The sequence below is a fragment of the Anas platyrhynchos genome, chromosome 1, assembly GCF_047663525.1.
Source record: "Anas platyrhynchos isolate ZD024472 breed Pekin duck chromosome 1, IASCAAS_PekinDuck_T2T, whole genome shotgun sequence".
NCBI lineage: Eukaryota > Metazoa > Chordata > Aves > Anseriformes > Anatidae > Anas > Anas platyrhynchos.
The window spans coordinates 38,928,029-38,949,046 of record NC_092587.1 but is presented as its reverse complement, the minus strand read 5'-3'; the positions used below and the strand labels follow the sequence as shown (position 1 = coordinate 38,949,046).

Sequence of the window (21,018 nt, the reverse complement as noted above, 5' to 3'; positions counted from 1 at the left end):
TTTTATCTCAACAAACAGAAATTGACTGTATGAAGTCAATCTTTTAGAGCAGATGGAAAGGAGGAACTCTTGCGTGCCTTCATCATTATCTGTACTCCTCAACTCCCCAGAATACCATTTCGCTAGCCAGTGAAAGAATAAACACAGGCCTGCCATCTCATTCTGCACACTGAGGGGAAGCACCCCATGATGGTACAGGTGTTCCCTTTGCCTGGGGAGCACATGTGCTTTAAGCAAGGCAGCATGGCAAGAGAAGGGTCCCAGCTCATATACCACCGTACACGATCACTTAGATACCAAATAAGTATACCATTTTAGACTGACTTAATCAAAATGGTACAAGGATGTGTGAGGGCAAGTTCATGACAGCTACATTAGCTTCTCCCTTGTCAGTACACAGCATTGCAGAACTAGCCTATGATACCCAAAAAATTAGGTTTGTTCACTTCTGCTTATTCAGAAGCCTGCTCCAGTGAACTGTGAACACTACCACATGTGCCATAACCAGAGTTAGCGTACGTTGGCATGCAAGGGTTGTGCCTGGGAGCACATCTGTCATTTGACACTGTAAAACACGCATCATGCAACACGCACCCCAGAACACTCTCTGTGCAGATTCAGAAACAGTAGACTACTACAGCAATTTCTGTTCTCTCACAGATTTCATCAATAAGACAAGTATTATTTGCCTGTATTACCTCAAAGGCCAGATCCAACAAATACTTCCACACATGGGCAATTCTGCATGCTCAATGTACATGCCTTGAGAGCAGCCCTGCTCTGGGAGGTTTGGCTGCCAAGGCTCAGGGTCAGTGTGATGTCCCAGCCTGGCCTCATCACTGTGGACTTGCATGGGGATCCGGACTCTGGGCTGAGCCTGGCTGCCACCCCTGGGCCTGTGCTGCTGCCACGCAGGGTCCTGTCAAAGAGCCCTTTGCAAACAGCCACTCCTTGCTGCACCCTGATACCCAACTTCTCAAGCACAGGCTTTTGCAGCACACAAAACTGGACTGTACATGCTGAGAAACAGTTTTCCATGCAGCAGTGATTCAGCAGAGAGGGGGAGATATTTGGAAAACTGCACAGCTGAAAGAGCTATGAGTGACATTGGAAAGAAAACAAGGCATTTATTGCCATATGGGAGAAGAAAAAAGTCCCATGTGATTTTGGGTTGTCTGAATACTGGTATCATGACACACTAGGAAAATTAATAGATACACTGATGCACCAAAGACACACTTCAGATAAGCACATGCTCTGGCAGACACTTTTCGGATAATTAATCTGTGGCATCTGAAGAGTCTACTGCCTTCTCATTCCTTGTACTGGAGATTACCACCTTTCACAGCACCAGCAGCAGAAAAGGATGTCCACTGATATATTTGCTTCTCCAGTTCTCATTCAGGGGTCCTCACATAAAGTTAGCTTCATTGTTACCCCAACTAATATCCTGGACTGTGAGCTAGACTAATGAGGTGAAAACACTTATTCTGCTCTGCTACTCCTGTTACAGTGGCAATAACTTCAGGGTTCAACAAGTGAGGGCTGTCAGGAGATGCTGCAAATTGATGCACCAGAGAATATTCACCACTCTCTTAAGTAGCTTATACTTTACTAGACACCAACCAGTATAAGAAGAGTCTGCCCAAAAATACTTCTAGGCAATATACCATCTTTAAAAGCACACTTAATTCTAAACAGTCAGCTCTCCAAAATGAAAAAGACGGATGATGATTGAGAAAAATGTGCCAAAATTAAGCACAAAGCTAGTACATATTTGAAAGGAACTTTGGTTTATGAAAAAAATGGAAAAACTGTATTGGCACAGTATTTTTATGACTCTTGAGATGGACTCCTACTGAAAAATTTATACTACAAAATAAAAGGTACTGAGTTGCCTACTTTGCTGATTTAAACACATATAAACATATACAGATACATGGGTATGATCATATGGACACTCATCATTTTGAGAAGGGACTTCATAAAAAGATGGATTTTATACACTGCAATCTCTGTACAGAAAAGAATATTGTATTACCTCATATTAATATGTCACTTCCAGTTAAGGTAACTCCCATGGAAATAAGATCCTTATCTGAAAAGTGATTTTGCTACAGAAGAGGAGTCACACAAACCACACATCCTCAGAAAACATGTATGATTTTGTTAGGAAGATTAGTATTTGTAGACTTAACCTTCATAACATTTGAGACCTGCTAATTCCTGGCATTCTCCAGAACTTCCACATTTCATCTTGGTTATTGCTTTACCAGATGAACCACAGGTTTCCTTTCAATAGACCTCTCCAAAAATCCATTTTTCCTACTTTTAGTGTTGTTCTCTGCAAGTTTACCTGTTTTCACCTTCCAATCATCTTCATTCCCAGTGAAACTTCTAAAGCTGTTGCTTTTTTTTATTTATATGTGACAGAGACATATCTGGCTCACCTGCTGAGCCCTTTTGTTAGGATGAATTCTATACACCATCTCTGAATGATCTTCATTGACTATGTTCTCCAGACATGACTAGGAAGAAGAAAGCCTTTTTGCAGATTTCTATTTGCATTCTTCTACTTCTGTTTGCACTCTTCTACTACTAAGATGAAAGAGAGAAGTGGCCCACTTGCCTTTTCTCCTCCTGCTTTGTCTGGAAGCAGTAAACATCTTTTGATTATTCTTTTACATTCTGGAAGTACCACCAGGGTGCTCTCTGTGTGTGTCTGGCCAGGGGAAAAAAACAATCTTCCATCTGGCTATCTGCTGCCTGATCTGACAAACCAATTCCAGTGAAGAGATTCCCAGTCTTGAGGCAGTGGGATTGGAAGAAACCATGTGGACCTCCTACACTAAAAAGTATGTCTGCAAGAACTGAATACCTGTTAAGGCAGCACACTCAGCCCCTGGGTGTAATGTAAATAAGAAACTGCATCCAATCTACCTGAGATGCTGCACAGCCTCAGAGGCATCAGCATATTATGTCCCTCTGGATACAAACTTGACCACCTTAACAGGGAACACATGACAGACCACCTAAATTCTGAGAAGTTCAGGACTTCTTCAGGAAATTAAGGATTAATTCTCTCTGAGGATGAGGAGGGAGACAGTTAAAATTGGAATAGATACGGTAAATACAAACTGTGTTTACATAATACTGTTCAGTCATAGACGAAGAGATGTAGGAGAGGAGGATGCTGTTGAAAGGTAGTATAAAGGTTGATGTAGGATAACATCCAGAATTAAACAGAATGTATTACTGCCTTTTGTATTTTTGGTAGCATCATATCAATGCATAATATCAAAATGTGCTAGTATTTCCATTCAGCGAACAGAATAATTCAGAGTGACTTGTTTGATATAGTAATCCAATCTTGTAGCTGCCAAGGTGCGTGTAATACCAGAAGCTAGCTAATTATGCTCTGCTCAGATTACACAGATCTTATTTTTTTTTTTTGTCTTGAGCCTTACTTTATGACTATATAGACAATATTGAGGTACTTTATCTCACTCGGAAAATGATCATATTTGTGACCGTCTGTGATGAACAGTTATGTTGTAGAAACTCTGTATTTTCAGTCGAACAATTAATTTCCTTCTTTGAAAAGAGCTATGAAAAGTCAAAAAAGGGCAGTGTTTTTCTGCTGATGAAACAAAGATCTCAGGTCATTAAAGAAGAAAAGGCAAGTTTCCCGGAGCTCCATATTTTGTACACCTCTTCAACTACTTATTCACATTAATGAAGATTTTTGCTGGGATGTAAGCCGATACATTTTCAATATTCATCTTCCTAGTAACATGCTTCCATGAACTGCCTGTAGTGAACAACGCATTTTTGCAGTGACATTTTCCCTGACTCCTCTGGACTCAAAGCTAACCAAGGAAGTTCAGCTGTTCCTAGTCATTGCTCACAGAACAATGAAGAAATCTGCTCAATATTTAGAATATATAAGTAATATGATTGCTTCATGTAAAGTGACAGAACTTTGTATGTGGTTAAAATACTTCAGTAGAATTTAACTAACCTGCTTTTTGAATGGAAGAGGAAGTGAACAACCACATCCTCGAGCTTTTACAGATCTCTATTGTATTTCCCTAAAGCCGTCTCTTTTTCTGAGTTTAAGACTCTCAGTCTACTCTGCTGTTCTATATATAGCACCTATACTTAATCATTTTTGTTGACTGCCTCCTTATTTTTTATGCCTATTACACTCTTTTCCAGTTTAGAAAGCCAGACCTGCCCTCAGTGTTTTGAAGGCAGGTCTACTACGGATTCTATCAGTGTGGTGTAATTCTTGTCTCTTTTATGCTACTTATACACCTATTTCCTAGTAATTACTACTGTTCTATTTACTTGCTTGATGGTGCCTACCACAACTTCCAGATTTCCTTCCTGAGGAAGAATAGTTTCTTCAGAACCCATCATTAAGCATCAAAGTTAGGACTGTTTTCCCCATGTGCATCATTTCTACATTTACCAACATTAAGTTTGATCTGTCATTTTATCATTGTCAGCCAGCATTGAGGGATATTTCTTTAATCTTGATAATTAGCTTTACTTTTTGCTAGCCTTGCATACATCGTATTACCGGAAAATTGTCATCTTATTCTTCCATGCCCTTTATCAGATCAGTGAATAGTACCAACTTCAACACAGGGTTCTCAATAATTTAGTATTATTACCCTCCACTGATAAATTCAACCATTTAATTTCTCACTTTTTTCTTATATTTCTTGCTTATATTTCTTAACTGAAATCTTCCCTCTTATCCCAGCACAGATTATTTTCTCCAAGAATTCTTAATGAGGGAGATGGACCTCCAAAAATACATAAAAAGAACAGTTAAAATGACAAGCTAGGAATATCTAGAAATAGAAGACACCTATTAATAGTTTTTGATTATATACTTAGCAAGAAAATCAAAGGAAGAGAACCGTGACAAGATAGAATAGAACAATGTACAGACTGTAGAAAAAAATACTATTTTTTAGTTCATCTAACAACAGAAGAATCGGGGACAAAATTAAAATGTTATAGATGAAAGCAAAGTACGTGATCTTACTCCTAGCAGGATATAATAAGCATAATTATTTTAAAGAGTAGGGGCAGTCATGAAATTAAATCATGGAGTGATTTAGGTGGGAAGGGACCTTATGAAATCCAACCTTCTGCTCAAATGTGCTAACAGCACAGGAAAGTAGAATTTCATTGCAGCTAGAACATGAGATTACAGGAGAATACGGAGGCTGTACTTTCAACTACACTGAATGAAGTCAGTAAGGTCCAGATATTAGATGTGGCAAATGAGTTGCCATCTGTTTTTTTTTCCTAATCTTTCCCAGTGCAAAGCACCTATGGAATAACTTCCACAAAAAGCTGAACACCAAAAGCTCTATGTACTTTCCAATGTACATAGATGTACTTTCATGTACATCAATGTACTTTCCAGCCTAATAAAGATTAGGCTGAGTAACAAAATTTTGAGTTGTCCAAATTATCTTAGGTTGGAAAAACAGAAATAACAAATCTCCCATCAGCTGGCACTTATGAAATCTCAGCCATCACTTTGCTGTGACTTAGTTTCTCTGGACTAAATTCAGTTGTGGCATCAGGTGAACTTCTGAGGGGTACTTGAGACATTTTCTGGGGGCTGAGAGTTATGGCACAGCATGTATGGATGGTCCTGCCCATGTAGTGGCAGCAGAACATCAAACAAAATATCTCAGGGCATCTCCAATGGCACCAGTTACCTGCACACACAATTGAACTGGCCTCTCCATCTGCTCAATGTTGATAACTACACCTTTCATAAGTAAATGGGAGTTTTCCCAAAGGTATTTTTACATTTTTAACTGAAAATGGCAAAATTTTTGAAACTAAGCATTTCAAGAGAAATAGAAGGCTTCAGCATAGTTTTAGACACTGCTGAAACATGCTATAATTACTATTTTAAATAAAAACTTCCAGTTTGCTGATTCAAAATGAATCTTGGCTTGAAATACAAGTTAATTAATGGGGCAAGTTAAATTGAAACTGAAATGTAAGATACTGAAATGACAGAATTAAAATGAATTCTCTAAACCATTTTTCCCCAATTTTTGCTTCATTTTTTGTCCTGATCAGCACAGGGAAATGTTTTGATATGCTGAAAATTTCTGTGGGATGGGAATCCATTTCTTGCTCATCTGCAACACTTACTAATCTTTGTAAAGTATTTTGAGAACATAACAATCTAAAGCTGAAGGATATGTTTAAAGCTATTTGACACAGAGATAAAGCAAGGCATAAAGATAATTTAGGAGTAAAAAAGGTTAAAAAGAAAATCCAAGAGTAAAACTGCCCGGATAAGACTCCTCTCTCCTTGTTTAAACCACCAGATCTTAATATCCAAAATGCTTACCCTGACACTTCAGTTAAAGACAGAAGCGGTACATCCAGAGTGGCTGAAGCTGAGGAAAAGAGGAGCAAGGTCACCTTGGCATTAGTTTCCTTTTCTCAGCCCTCCAGAATGGAGAATGCTCAGGTTTCATGTACACAAAGACAAGATGCTTGGGTGAGCAGTGCTGAGTTGGTAACTTGTGATCTAACTAAAGAATAGTGTGAAGTTCGGACACTAAATCAGGGCAGTAAAAAGAGAGTAGAAATCTCTCGTTTCTTCTACTTGCCAAGACTATTGTTCTTTCTGCTAGCAATGCAAAAGAAGGCCTCAGTTTTCAGTGCATTTTGAATACTAAGATAATGGATGGTTCAAAGATACATTGTTTACAGAAAACCTGAAAGTGCATTCAACTAATCTATGGAATTACAAGCCTTGTTGCTGTGGTACTTGGATGCATTTATTCCTAGGGTGAGAGCACAATCAGTGGTAAAGTGGTAAGTGGGAAACAAGTTGTTCAACAGCATAACAGCTTTTGAGCTTCGGCATATAGAAAGATATACGTAAAGCAGAACTTGGCAGTGCCAGGGTAAATTTTTGTAAAACATACTTTCTAGACAGATAGTGTTGCAAAAGGCAATTTAAAAGCATCATAGAGATTTTACCAGGTTGTTATATAGTATAGTATCTCATTCAGCAAAGAGTATTTCAAGTTCCAGGGGAAGCTTGTGTGAATATCACAGGAAATCACATACTTTTATTAAGTGTGATTCTACAGAGTGTTAGTTCTGTTTAATGGATAAGGAGCTGACGACACAATCATGTTGTGAATATCATTCTCACAAGACTGAAAAAAACAGAGATTTCATTAGATTTAATATGTGCCAGCAAAGTAATTGCAGGCTGTGCCCAGAGGCACAACACAACAGAAAAAAATTTTATTCCCACTCACACAAGCATTACACCTCCTACATTGCACCGGAGTGTCAAGGGATTCCAAGAATTCTGTCAGCACAGATGAAGGCAGATAGGAAGGGAAGATATCACTAACTTTGTTGGAAAGACAAATACAAGATGAAAAACACATAAAGGACAACAACTTGAAGTAACAGAGACAACTGAATACAGCTTGGAACATATCCACTGGTCATCTGGATATAGCCGATGTTAGTTTTACATTCAGAGAAAAAATGAGAAACTGGTGAAAAACACTGGTAAGAGTAGCTAATTAAGATGGATTCCCCTACAAGTGGAATGAAAAAGCAGACAGCAGCAGACTTTTTAATCAAATAAGGTGTTGCAATAAGCCAACTTGAATTCAGAAAGGACAGCACATAGGTTTTATTAACCGGAGAGGTCCTGTCAGTGTCTGAGATAGATGGGACTTCCAGAATTCCAACAGATAGAAAAATTCCACCTGTCAGTGTGGAAATTAGAAGAGCAGGATGTGGTAAGTATGCCACACCACACTAACTATGGGATGCTCATCAACAGTTTCTTGGACTTGAGCAAAATGAGGAAAACATGGTGCTAAGCTTGGGATGCTTTTCCAATTAGAAAAAGATTGCATGAAAATGATTGTGGAAGTGTTTACTCCAAGATTATCTTGTGCTACACTAGGCAGAGGCATTTCCAGTCCCGTTTCAAAAGCAAGGGATACTGACTGCAACGCCTGACCTCTTGATGGATCTGAGTGGGCTCCTCCACTCCCTGAGCTCAGAAGAGTTACAGAACTCACTTTTTGGAGTGTACCACAAGTTTTGAATTTTGTTAAATGTGGAAATCATAGCTGCCTGAAAGATGACCAGAAATCAGTTTGTCAAATGGTTCTGTCTGTTAAAAAGAGAAATTCCCAATGGACTGACTTATCTACTTTGCAAGCAATTTTCAAAGGTTCTGATTAGATGTGTGGCTGGATACTCCTAGTATCTGTCTCAGGGGGAAGAAAGACTTGGGCATTTGGAAGGTATCCAAAATTGTGGGCCTATTATCATTTTAAATAAATTTTACTTAACTACATACATGGAGGCAACTACGGATAATCTTTGTAAGTTGAAGAAATATTTAGAACTGCATGACAGGGCAAATGGGAAGTTTATATTCTAGTCTTGAAAGATGCTAGCGCTTCTGAGAAGACTTACTTCTGATGCTAAACCTCTTTATTTGCAATTCTGCCACAATCCAGATGCTAATTTTATATATTCTATTATGTACGATTTCATTTAGAAATGCATGTTTAAAAAGGCAATCATACTAGTACATTGTAAAATAAGGCTTGATTGTTGTTTCTAAGAGAAACTATTTCTAGGATAGATCATGGATTGTGTGGGGTTTTTTTGCTTTTTTTTTCTGTGTAAGTATCTAAATGCAAAAATATGGAAGGCAGAGGCTTTTCAGTGACAATACAGTATTGCTGGAAGCACAGGAGAGTATGTATTTTAATACAATTATTGACAATATAATTAATCTGTAGCCAGATTAGCAATGTTTAACAGCAACATATTAGAGATGCATATTTTGTGGTTTTCATTTATTCTGCCATAGACCTGACTCTTCCTGTATGTTATACGAATCCTTGGAATGATTTTCAGCTGTAAATCATTCCAGAGCTGGAACAAGAAAAATAACTTAAATTCTCGTGTTTTAAGCCAAATATAATTCCCTCACCAGTGCAATTAAACCACTAATTCCCAGACATAAGGAAAGGTTTCAATGCCCTTAACAGCAGCACTCATGAAAGAGCCCATGTGTTTCCCTGCACTGTGGGATTGCCTTATAATGACAGCAGGCATATTCTGTTAGAAAACAGCTGTGTATCTTCAGCCAGCCCATATAAACCCCACAGTCCTTTGGTCTGATAGCTTTTTTAAGGGTAGAGTCAAGGTAATTTAAATGAGTTAATTTAATTTAAATTATCCAATTTGAAAAGAAAAAAAAAATGAATTGCTTGAAAATAATATAGCATTATCTGATTATAATTATCTGATTAGTGAATGAAGTTCTCTAATTTTATCTTAAAATTTCATACAAAAATAAATTACAATTGAGGTGGTTATAAATATTATGGAGCTCTTTAAAACTGACTCATTTCAGCATTGGTGCTAGCAGAGTACCTTGCTGAATTTAGAAAAATGTTGTGGGCAAAGAACAAGTACTACAAATTTTCTCTCAGTAAATGCTTTCTCCTCCCCACCTAACATTACCTTTTTACACTAGAACACAAAAGACTTTGTTTTTGGAAGTGACAAGTAATTTTGGGTGCTCAGTCAGAGATGGATAGAAAGAAGTTGGTTTTAAGCAGTGTTAAGTGTCTACTCCAACAGCTGCCTCTTTACCCTCCAATAAAGGCCCTTAATCTCTCTCTCCAGCATCCTGTGTCCTGTCTTGCACCAATTACAGAATTGCACATGTGATGCTGATCGTCCAAAACCCTCTCTCTGAGCTGTACCTTACTCAAGTGCATATAGAGTGCAGATCTGAGCTTAGTCTGAGTATAATTACAAGTGGAAGGATGTTTAATGAATGGGCTGAGGACTGGTACTCCCTGTGATGCCTCTACTCAGCCACAGGAATATAAGTAGCATTTAAGCTATGTCTATGGTCCTTCAATATGCTCTTAGATACTTACAGCCAATTTTTAGTGTATTCGAATGTTCAGTTTGGATTTTTCCTCAGAATACTTTGAATTTAACCAAGATTAAAATACAATTCCTAAAATAGTTTCTGTTTCCTCGGTAAGTTTCCCTAAGAGCCTCCCACCAAAATATCTTCTCTATAAAACCTGAGATTCTGTTATTGACCCTGAAGGCTCAAACACAGAGATACATTGGCAGTAATGGATTTTTTTTTTCCATAAGAATGCAAAAGGAAGAAGTAGTAAAAAAAGGAAGCATATAAGTAATTTCATCCTCTGGTCTACAAAGGGGAATCTACATCACTGATTTTACAAAGCCAACAAAATATGACGTTTATCCACCTTCATCAATCCTATTACCTTTCCATCTGCCAAATACTGTCCCTGCTTTCCCCAATCTGCTCTTTACTTCACTAAAGCCCCATCTTCACCACCTTCGTTTCCCTGGTTCTCTCCATTTCCTTCATCTCAATTTCCCCAATTCTCTTCATCTGTCTATGCAGCTCCACCATTTCAATGCTCCAGGCTCCTGCTCCTGCCTGCATGCACCTTGCTATACTGCATTCCCTTTTCCTCCTCTTGCATCGCGGGCAGCTCCCCACTGGCGCCGCCACCCTGAGTTTCCACTTCACCTCCCCACCTTGCTCTGAATTAAAACACAGTGCTGTTGCACTCAGGCACATGCTTCTTCTCTCACCATGAAACTGATCTAATTAATTAATGTGGGTTAATTAACTAGTTTGGGTACCTAGGAATTCCTGAGAGTTAGTAGAAGCAAATAAGATGAGGAAAGTGACATAGACTACAGCGATAATAAAATAAGCAGTGAAAAGCAGCAGCTTTTCACTGTCAGCCTAACTTCTGTCAGGATATGAGTGCTGCCACCGCACAGGAAGCAATGACACAATGAACCAATTTTATCTTCTTTAGCATCCTGGAAATTATAACACTGAAAGTTGCCCATATCCTGCACACCAGAGCAGCCTGGAAGTTTGCCTACTGAGAAGCGTTTCTCACAAACAGAAGCTGTGAAATGGTTTTGGAAATAAAGTGTTAAATTAAATTGGCATTTCTGAGATCTTTGCCAGCAGCAAAATGTCGCTGAAGAGACATCAGCACAGAAATATGCAGGAACAAATTTTAAGAGCACTCCCTAGTCTGATTTAATAATAATGCTACAATCAGAAGAGCCTCCAAAAAGTAAAAGGGCAAGACAAAAAGACAGCACTCTTCAGTGACTTCCACAGAAAAGAAAACAAACAAACAAAACATTTTGCGGTAGACAGAGCATGAGGCACAAGTATTGGGCTAGCAACCACCACCTTCTGACAACCCCAGCTATACTTCTGCAGGCAACTGAGGCAGGCAGGGTTCCTCCAGGTCCCCCCTTAGAGAAGCAGTGCTTCTGTCTGCTAGTTTGGAGTCTGCCCTCTGTCAGGCTGCTGGGGTTAAAGACTGTCCTGAAACATATTGAAGGACAAGATCTACTGGTGTCATAGAGCTGTCCCCTCAGGATGTATATCCCCAGTGTACACATAAAGAGGAGTTCCTCATACTTTCTCACTCTTCTGCAAAAACATGTATTTTCATGTCTCTGCTTGGCCAGCAAAAAAACTGGTTAAATCAATGTCTGTCTGTGTTCATAGGCAGTTCTGTGCTTCACAAGGACTGTTGATTTTTTAATCTTATTCTTGAGAACTCCATTTCCTCTGGGTCTACTACATAAGTACCTTCCTCTCCTAAAGCCCCATTCCCTTCATCGTTATGATACCTGATACAGAGACACTCAGGTCAGTCACAATGAACCAGGGTACCACTTTGAAACCCTGGGTAGACACATAAGTGGTTTCTAGTAGAAATGCTGATACAAGCCTAATCTTTCAGGTATAGTAAAAATGAAAGATGCAACAAGAAAACACTCGAACGACATGAGGCAATGGAAGATCAGAGAATATTTCCCAGAGGTGGGAGGTCTGTCTATCATATGCAAAATATTAGGTAAATGAATTAGCCCTTTCTCCTCAGCTTATGGAACAACTTCATCCATTCTACTGCTCCTTTATATAACATAATTAATACTACATTTACCACATTATTCCATGATTGTTGTATGATCTTAAAGATACATAGCATACCCCTCGTGCTCCTAACATTTTGGCTTAGGTTTAACCAGCCCTCCAGCTGATAAGTGGACAGAGTAATTTCTCCATTGCTGCTCAAGCAATAAAGTCATACCTTATAGGTAAGAATACTCGTGGTAACATCCAAATGCAGGTGTGCTTTTACCATTCAAATAATTATCAGTAAAGGGACAAGCACAGCCCTTTTCCTGCAAAGCCTGCATAAATGAGCTTTGTGTAGGAAATTCAGAAGAGACTTGAAGGGAAATAAATTCTGCAGTTAATCATTCATCTTGAAGTGGAGTGACTGCTAAGCAGCTCTGCTGTCATTTGTAAAGCCTTTCAGCTGTTGTTGTTACTACATGCTACTACTACACTCATGAGTCTATACAGCTCTAGTTTTGTTGGTCATGTCCCTGTCTTGCACCATTCCACTGAATTTTACTTTTTCCAACCACATGGAGAAAGGTACCAAGGATTACCATGCTCCAGCACGTATGAATACCCTAGCCGTATCCCAGTTTGTACCTTTCCCTTTTTCTCTTTTCTCACAGCTAGCTCTGTTCAGTGCCTAGCAAGACATTTCCCTTTAGGATCTTATCACGAACAAGCAAAGATTGGCTACAGAAGCTGTGTGCATGATAAGAACCCTATACAAGTTAATATTACCTCAGCAACATGAACTTAATTATTCTGATAATATTGGAAAAGTTATTTCTCCACTTTTGAAGAGACAGGCTCTGCATATTTTTAAAAGGCAAAACTTATATCCATAACCAGAAAGCTTTGGTCTGCTCTTCAATACAGCATATAAATGGTTTATGGATTTCATCAAAACTGATTAGTTCATTGTCTAGACCACAGATTATTTTTCATAAGATTTCTTGTCATATCTTTGAGCCATTCCTGTAATGATGGATGAGACTGGTGCCTTAAAATCATCATTTTCTCTGTCAGGAGGGAAACCCACTGAACCCTGTCAGATGGAATTTCACCTCATCCCCTCTAGCCTTATGTGATGTAAGAGCATAATGCATTCTCAGAGAGGTGTACATGAGTGCAGGATTGAACCTACACATAACTAAAGGATTGCTACTCAGAAGTAGAATATGAACTACAAAGTTGTTATAGCAGCTTAAACTTCAGCTTGGATAAGCTGAAATTGCTACTGAATCATTATACCGACCGCAGGCTTTGACATTTAAATCAAAGCCCAGTGATTTTGGCCCTTCTGAGGAACGGCATTCCTAGAAACGATGTCTGTCATTGTTAGCTTTATTCTCTCATAAATGAGAAGTATGGATCATGTAAAGGCATGAGCATCAAGAAAAATCTATGTGCGGTTTGCAAAGAAGTGAAACAGTATGCCTTCTGTAATTCCAGGCCAAGCCTTAGAGCTTGAAATGCCATACAGTCAATTCTATGCACACAAATAAATCAAAATAGATATGTACACATGGACCTTGTAACATATTTTTCTGCAGTTATGGGGTGACAATGAGTCCAATTGTACATGAAGTGGGAGAATGTATATGTAATAATTCTCTTTTGCAGTAAAATTAAAGTCATTTATAGTAATAGATTAGGAGTAAACCACTGTCAAACTTGTCAACAGTTTTTACTTTAACCATTTGTCACTCAGAAAAATCTGCTTGTTGCTGATTTTCAAGAAAAAAATGAAATGCACTACTTTGCATTTCATTTTTAACAGTTAATTGCTTCATAATTATATAGCATACAGAAAAGCAAAGAGATTTTATAAAAGTCGAATGATTCTGAAATGTTTGTTTCCCTCTTTATTTCCATTCCTTATGCAGATCCATCTGAAATATCTACTGTAAACTGACTTTCTAAAGGAAAGCAAAGTTAAATATCCCTAGACAGGACCTGAACAGCAGCTTTAACTTCTCATCACTTTGAGGTAACAGTACTGACATATATTGCTGTGCAATGCTAAACTACAGCCCCACCTCTGGATAACAGATGATTGTGTGGCAGATGCACACAGAGCCCTTCCTCATTTCCCTGAGCCTTCCAGTGCATATCATGGTGTCTGTTTAGATGATAAACTCCTGGAAAGGCCTGGACACATACATTTGTTGTGTCAGCCCTACTATTTACAGTGTTTAAAACTATAACCATGATTAATCCAGAGATAAACTATCCTAAGGAAGCTAATGTCACTTTCCCTGCAAAAGCAGGACCCCATATGTGGCATAAATGCCGTTTGCTCCTTTCTGCTTGCAGTGCTGGCTACAGCTCCCCAGGGAGTCATGCATCTTCAGGCCAAATTCACAGGTCACTCAGAGGAAATGAACACTGACTCTACTGGACTGTGAATTACACCATTGATACTTAGCACCCCAGAAGCCTGCGGCCTCTGTGCCTCCCACCAGTGTTATTCAGCCCCACTGAACCCCCAGCTTCCTGTCCAGAATGCTGCACTGAGCATCCATCAAAGTCTTGTTTCAATACCAGTTAGTGCCCCACTTTGTGTACTTGTAGAAAAACTGGCCCCTTTTATCATGTCACATAAACTCTGGCTCTTTCAGTGTTAAAAACCAAGTGGAGTAATCGATCATGAATTATCAAATGGCATCCCATTAATGTGACTTTCCCTGTCTAATATTTTCACAGGAATTGAAGCAATGGTGACTTTTTCAATGAGAAAAAGGCAATAAGAAAACAAACATACAAAAAAAAAAAAAAAAAGAAAGAAAGAAAAGAAGAAAAGAGAAACAAGAAACAAGAAACAAGAAAAAAAAGGAAAAGGAAAAGGAAAAGGAAAAGGAAAAGGAAAAGGAAAAGGAAAAGGAAAAGGAAAAGGAAAAGGAAAAGGAAAAGGAAAAGGAAAAGGAAAAGGAAAAGGAAAAAAAGGAAAAGGAAAAAGGAAAGAAAAAAAAAGAAAAAAGCTATTTGTGACAAAAAGATTACATTCGTTTTCAGTGTGTCAATCTTGTTTTTCTACTTAATTTGATGGTAGGAAAGGACATTTAATGACACAAAGCCATTGTGCATATAAAGCTACATGTGCCTGTGGGCAGTGCACCAACAAAAGGCATGCTCATTGTTCTAACACCCTAGACTGTAATTTATATCTAAGCCATAGGACTGTAATATAAGTTGGTGGGTTACTTGTGAAAGGTGAAAAACATAGGCAAGTTTCACCTTTTCCTAAGAGTGTACAGCTCCTGCTCTTTGGTATTTATACTTATTTAACACAACTTTCAAATAACTAACTGGAAAGTAGCAAACTAGCTCCATCATCTAACTGGCTATAGCAAACTTCCCACCTGCAAAGCCTTCCTTAAGCAAGCAGATTCCCTTATTTGTGGTGAAAACATCATGGAAGCACAAAGAAAAACAAAAGGGGGAAGAGAGCAGGAAATACACTTGCCAGAGGAGAAACACTTATGTATTGTATTGTCTGCTTGGACAGTAAACTCTCAGTAGAGCCAATTCTGATATCTTTTTCTGTTCTCTATATAGCACTAAATCTCACTTCCAATGTTTAGAACTTATCATTGTAATACAATTTGTAGGCAAAATTTCCTAAGAAAGCGAGTGTACCTTGACCTGTTGGTGCAGAACACTATCCTTCCACATATCCACAGATGGAGGGCAACTTTTTGCTTAGGCAGATAATGGCAGGACAAGTGGGAATGGTTTTAAACTAAAAGACGGGAGATTTAGATTACAGGCTAGGAGGAAATTTTTCCCGCTGATGGTGGTAAGGCAGTGGAACAGGTTGCGCAGAGAAGCTATGAATGCCCCATCCCTGGAGGTGTTCAGGACCAAGTTGGATGAGAGCCTGAGCAACCTGATCTAATGGGTGGCATCCCTGCCCATGGCAGGGGGATGGAACCAGGTGGTCTTTAAGGTCCCTTCCAACCTGAGACATTCTATGATTCCATGATCTGCAGGAACAGTTGTAATTCTGTAATTCACATATGAAAATAAACTATTAAGAGTCTACTTCTCACCCCTAATATTCCACTTTACAAAACAATTCACACCCAGAAGTCTTGACTTATGAATTACAATAGTTGTTACTGCAATCAATACTGAATACCTGGCAAATCTATTTGAGAAAGTCTCCACACTACTTCTAAGTCTTAATGTCTCTGTTTTAAGCAATCAAAAACCAGTAATCCTTCTTTTACAGAGTAGTAAAATCCATTTGTATTTTATATGGGTATATACAGGTGCACAAAAGAAATTTTTAAGTGAATAAGAAAGAATTACTCTTACACTGCACTAAACTGTGAGTCATGAACATTTCCAGCAGTCCACAGTCACTTGTTTTATATTCCATTCACAAAGGAACTTACTTCAGCCCAGGATTTAAACCTATGCTTAATACCATACCAGGTTGTTCCAGTACAGCCAGGAAAACAATTTGCTGTGTCATTTTTGAGTTCTATAATATTCATGTTCTAAAAAACAATAACTAATTTATAAACATTTACCAATAAACTTAATTATATTTTTAGGCATTCCTCAATAGGAATATTCTATGAACTTTAGATGTGTCAATCCAAATCCAGTACTAAATTTTACATTTTAATGTTTTAAATCTATGCTACAAACATGAAGAAGTCAAGGTTAAGAGCATGCCTTCTTTCCCAGTAAGCAAGAGGTGTGAACACTGAAGCTTCTAAGGCTGAACTGTAATTCTCTAAAATCAGCTCTATGTGTTTGGTCTTATAATATGACATCAAAACTGCTTTAAACAAGGTGAGGATTCCCCAGCATCAGTGAGGAATCTCAACTTGTCTCTGGGACAAAGAAATTGTACGGAGTCAGGTGTGAGTGGCAAGGAATTGATATAGAAGTGGAAAAAGAATGGGGCCAGAGGTGTGTAAGTGCCTACTGATTTCAGTCAGTGGAACAGTTCCTACAGGACCATTTCAGCTAGCTTCAAAATGGAACTACTAGAACCCCCTGCCTCATACAGGGGTCCAGTTCAGATCTCGACTGCTTCCCAAGTCAAGTGATTTATCTGATACATGGTTACATCTGCCAATTTAACGTATGAGCATGGAGAGGTCCACTCCAAATAATCACTTAAACTATCAGACCTCTCAACCCCATTGCAAGTTACTTCATGGAGTGTGCCAAAATCAAAAGAAACGAAGAGGAAACAGATGCATGACATAAGACTGCATAAAAGTCAGAGAGAAAGGTGCCACAGTGCAAATGGGCATACTAAAGCTTTATCTAGTTCTATTACTCTAATGATTTTGTTCTTTTAACTTGCTTAATCTTTACTAACATTCAAATGGAAGGGTCACCACATGCTACTGGTTCTACAGAGGCAGAAACCATAAAAATACACACATGAAGCACTTAACAGCTACAGCCTCTTGAAAGATATTCATTGAGAAATGTAAGTACCTGTTGTCTCCAAAGTCAGGATCCTTGGTTTTAGCATCACTATCATAAACAAAACGCTCTTGGGAGATTACTATGACATTGTCCGTAGTTTCATTTCCCAAGATAGTGATAACAGGATAACCCATCTGTAGTGTCCACTGATCCATTACTTCTTGGATATTTACAGATTTTCCAACCCTTTTTAAAGCCTTCAAGAAAAAAGAAAAGTTTTAGTACGTTGAAGCAATGTCACAATCCAACAAGTAAAACATTTTATTTTTTTTATCCCAGAAGAGTGTAATTTGTTTTAGAGGTTTCAATAACTATCAAGCATGTACACACAACCATTTTTACACCTGGTGTATACACACATACTACATAATTACACCAACAGTCTCTGCGTATCTTAAAAACAAACATTAAGCAATCTTGCCAGAGACACAAGCCATGAAGTCAGGTTTTCCAAATCATTCAAGCATTTTCATTGTAAAGGAAGAAACAACCTGTTTTGCAGGGTCTTTACAAGTGTCACAGAAATACTGTGTGGTTGTTTCCAAAAGGTATTCTTGTCCAGCAAATGTTAAAAAAAAAAAAAAAAAAAAAAAGTCAACAGTGTTAGTTGATTTAGGGTACCTGCAATAAGGCACGTTATGTTCAAAGGGCCTGATTTCTGAAAGTACAGAGCTTCTTTGTTCTGAAAATCAAATGTCTGGTTATTTGAAAATACTGTCCCTTGTGCCTAAAGTGAGACCATGTATACAATGATATCCCCAGCTCCTTCAAAAACTACACGTCACAACACTGTAGGATTAATGTGTCCGTATTTGACACAGTATGTCAATAAAAGACTGGTTTACAGGTGGAATTTCATCTGAAACAAAAAAAGAATCTATGGCTTCATGGGAGATGAGACTGGATATGAGAATGACAGACATCATTTGCTATTCAGCAACAGAAATGTGTCTAGCTGCTGAACAGCCCTAGATCACAGATGAATGAACCTCTGATGAATACAAGCAGAACCCAGCAAGAAGTCTTCAGAACTGAAGCAGCAATCACAATGCATTAGGAGCAAAGCGGCAGGCAACACATGTGCTTACAGGTGAGGAAAACAGAATTATTAGCCTTAACAATGTATTTGAGTATACAGTATAGACCTAGTGTTTATGACCCAGAATGAAGTCTCATTTTCATTTTATTAGCTGTGGGTTCTGCTGTTCTTTCAAGAGTGTGTTGATCCCTCTCTCTTCCCATAGCCAAGCCCTACTACAAAGGCTTTAACAGAGAAGGCTACCAGGTGAGAAGCAAGAAGTAAGAAAGACTTTTGCAGTGAACATTCAACTTCAAATTAAGCCAGAGATTTAAGAGCCTAAATGAATATTGCACATCTCAACTCTTATGTCAGTACAAACATAAGGTTCAGTTCACTTGCCCACTCATAAGCAGATAATGTCCTTTGATCCTGACCTGCTACTCCAGCAGGGCACAGATTTTCCCACAAAACTTAGATCAATTCTACTGCCCCTAACTGGATATCTAAAACACCCTACAGCACCTAAACTGGCACTAGCTGCCTATATTTGAATGACTATCCCAAGTCCCTAGTCGACAGTCAGTGGTTTGGGCTCATCTTAAGGCAGCTGATGGTTGAGGCTTATCATCTAGTGGCTAGTCAATTGGATTACTCTCTATACTCTGCTGACTATATTGACTACATTTTGGGACTCCAGTTGCTCCTATCCAGCAAGCGTCAGTTGTCCTGCAATATTCAACACATCCTCACAGAGCTGGTGGAGCTACAGCAGACACAAATATCTCATGTTGTAGCTGGAAGTCTGGTACAACACCTTAAGGCGGATGTTATTATACATCTATGAACACGTAACTGAATCCAGGCCAACTGAACCGGAGCTTATACACAGATACCTACTTATCTATATAAACACATATGTCTTGACCTCCAGCTGAATCCCAGCCTTGGTGTCAATGATTACAATTAGATTGCCATGTTTACATATGGCTTGAGCTGGTAATTGTGCTGAAACTCCCTTACTGTCCTCTACATTGGCTTATACTTTGTCTCTATTCTGATGTGCCCAGACTAGCTCTGTAGGTAATGAATTCAGGCATTATTGGCTCACTCTTTTGAAAATTAAACTCTGCCCTTGCAGATTCCTGGACCTGGGCCTACAAACTCAAACTTTGTTGTAGCAACAAAAGGGAGCATGGACACAGAAACCATTATTCTCTGCAAACGGTACAGTAATAGCTACCTGTTCAGACCAAACTTTAAAGATTTAATAGTTTTGTCCTTCACATGAATCATAACTCCACACAAAATCACAAACACACCTGATGTAGATGCCAAAGCAGAGCACTTCTGTGTGCCTTCTAGCTTATGGGCCTCAGCCTGCTGCCACCACAGTCAATCATAGCAAATTCCACAAAATAGTTTTTACTGCACATCAGTCACATAGCACAAACAAGGAAATATACTCTAACATAACAAAGAACTGAAATAGTGGGGAGAAGAAAAAAAAAAATATATATATATATATATATATACACATATCAGTGTTGCAACTGTTAACTCAAATGGAATTTCTTTGTATTACTGTTTAAATTTGCTCTGGGGTCTGAAGATTTCATTATGCTCTATTCAGTCCTAACCTTGCCAAGAAAACACTACAGTAAATTCTTGCTTCTCCCTCAGTGCAATAGATTAAAGCACTTTACCTTTGACAATGTGTTCCAGAGATCATTTCTGGCTGCATTGCCATACTTGTGAATGGTTAAATAGTCCTACAGAAATAAAATAAAAATACAAATCAGTATTACTATACACAAGCCAAACAACTAGAGCTGTGAATCATTGCTAGTATAAGTTAAATCACATTAATGTTTGCATTTGTCAGAAATCTAGAAATATACAATATGTTCATCCTAAGGAAGTAAATAAACAGTTTCTTAAGCTAGTTTACAATGCAAAAAATATTGCTAAGAACTTTCACTTACAGCATTCAACGTTCTTCTTTTTCTGTGTAAATTAATCTATAAACTAAATATTTTGAATATACTTTTAAAATAATTGTCTAATCTCAGTATGGATTCCTAGGCAATTCTTACAGTGAGAGGAGAAGCTTCTGAAACATAGTTCCACTTGCTATTTGAATAAGCACATTCTGTGTCTAGTGTGAATAATTTCATAGAAACACAGGATCACAGAATAACCTGAATTGGAAGGGACCCAACAAGGATCATCGAGCCAGTGTGTGTGCAGCTGGCCTAGGGTGATTACAGAAAAGTATTACATCTTATAAAAAGATCCCAAAGTTTGGAGATCTGTAGATCTTTATAACTGTAAAGGCTTCATTACATTTTCATATGAATGCACTCAAACTCCTCCTCTACTGTACACTGCAAGTAAAGAGAATCCTTTCACTCTTAGGTGGTGGTGGTGGTTATTCTTTTTAATTAATTATTTGCAGATCATGGAATTATAGAATACCTTGAGT

General features: G+C 38.3%; 1 protein-coding gene across 1 annotated transcript in view; it reads right to left on the bottom strand.

The window, feature by feature from the left end:
* Positions 1-21,018, bottom strand: part of TRHDE (thyrotropin releasing hormone degrading enzyme) — a 207,427-nt gene that overhangs the window by 54,108 nt on the left and 132,301 nt on the right. Inside the window, exons 8-9 of the mRNA XM_027455444.3 lie at positions 20,240-20,305; positions 17,525-17,712 (exon numbers count right to left, since the gene is read on the bottom strand). Coding sequence (XP_027311245.2) covers positions 17,525-17,712; positions 20,240-20,305 — 254 coding nt within the window. The remainder of the gene's footprint in view (positions 1-17,524; positions 17,713-20,239; positions 20,306-21,018) is intronic.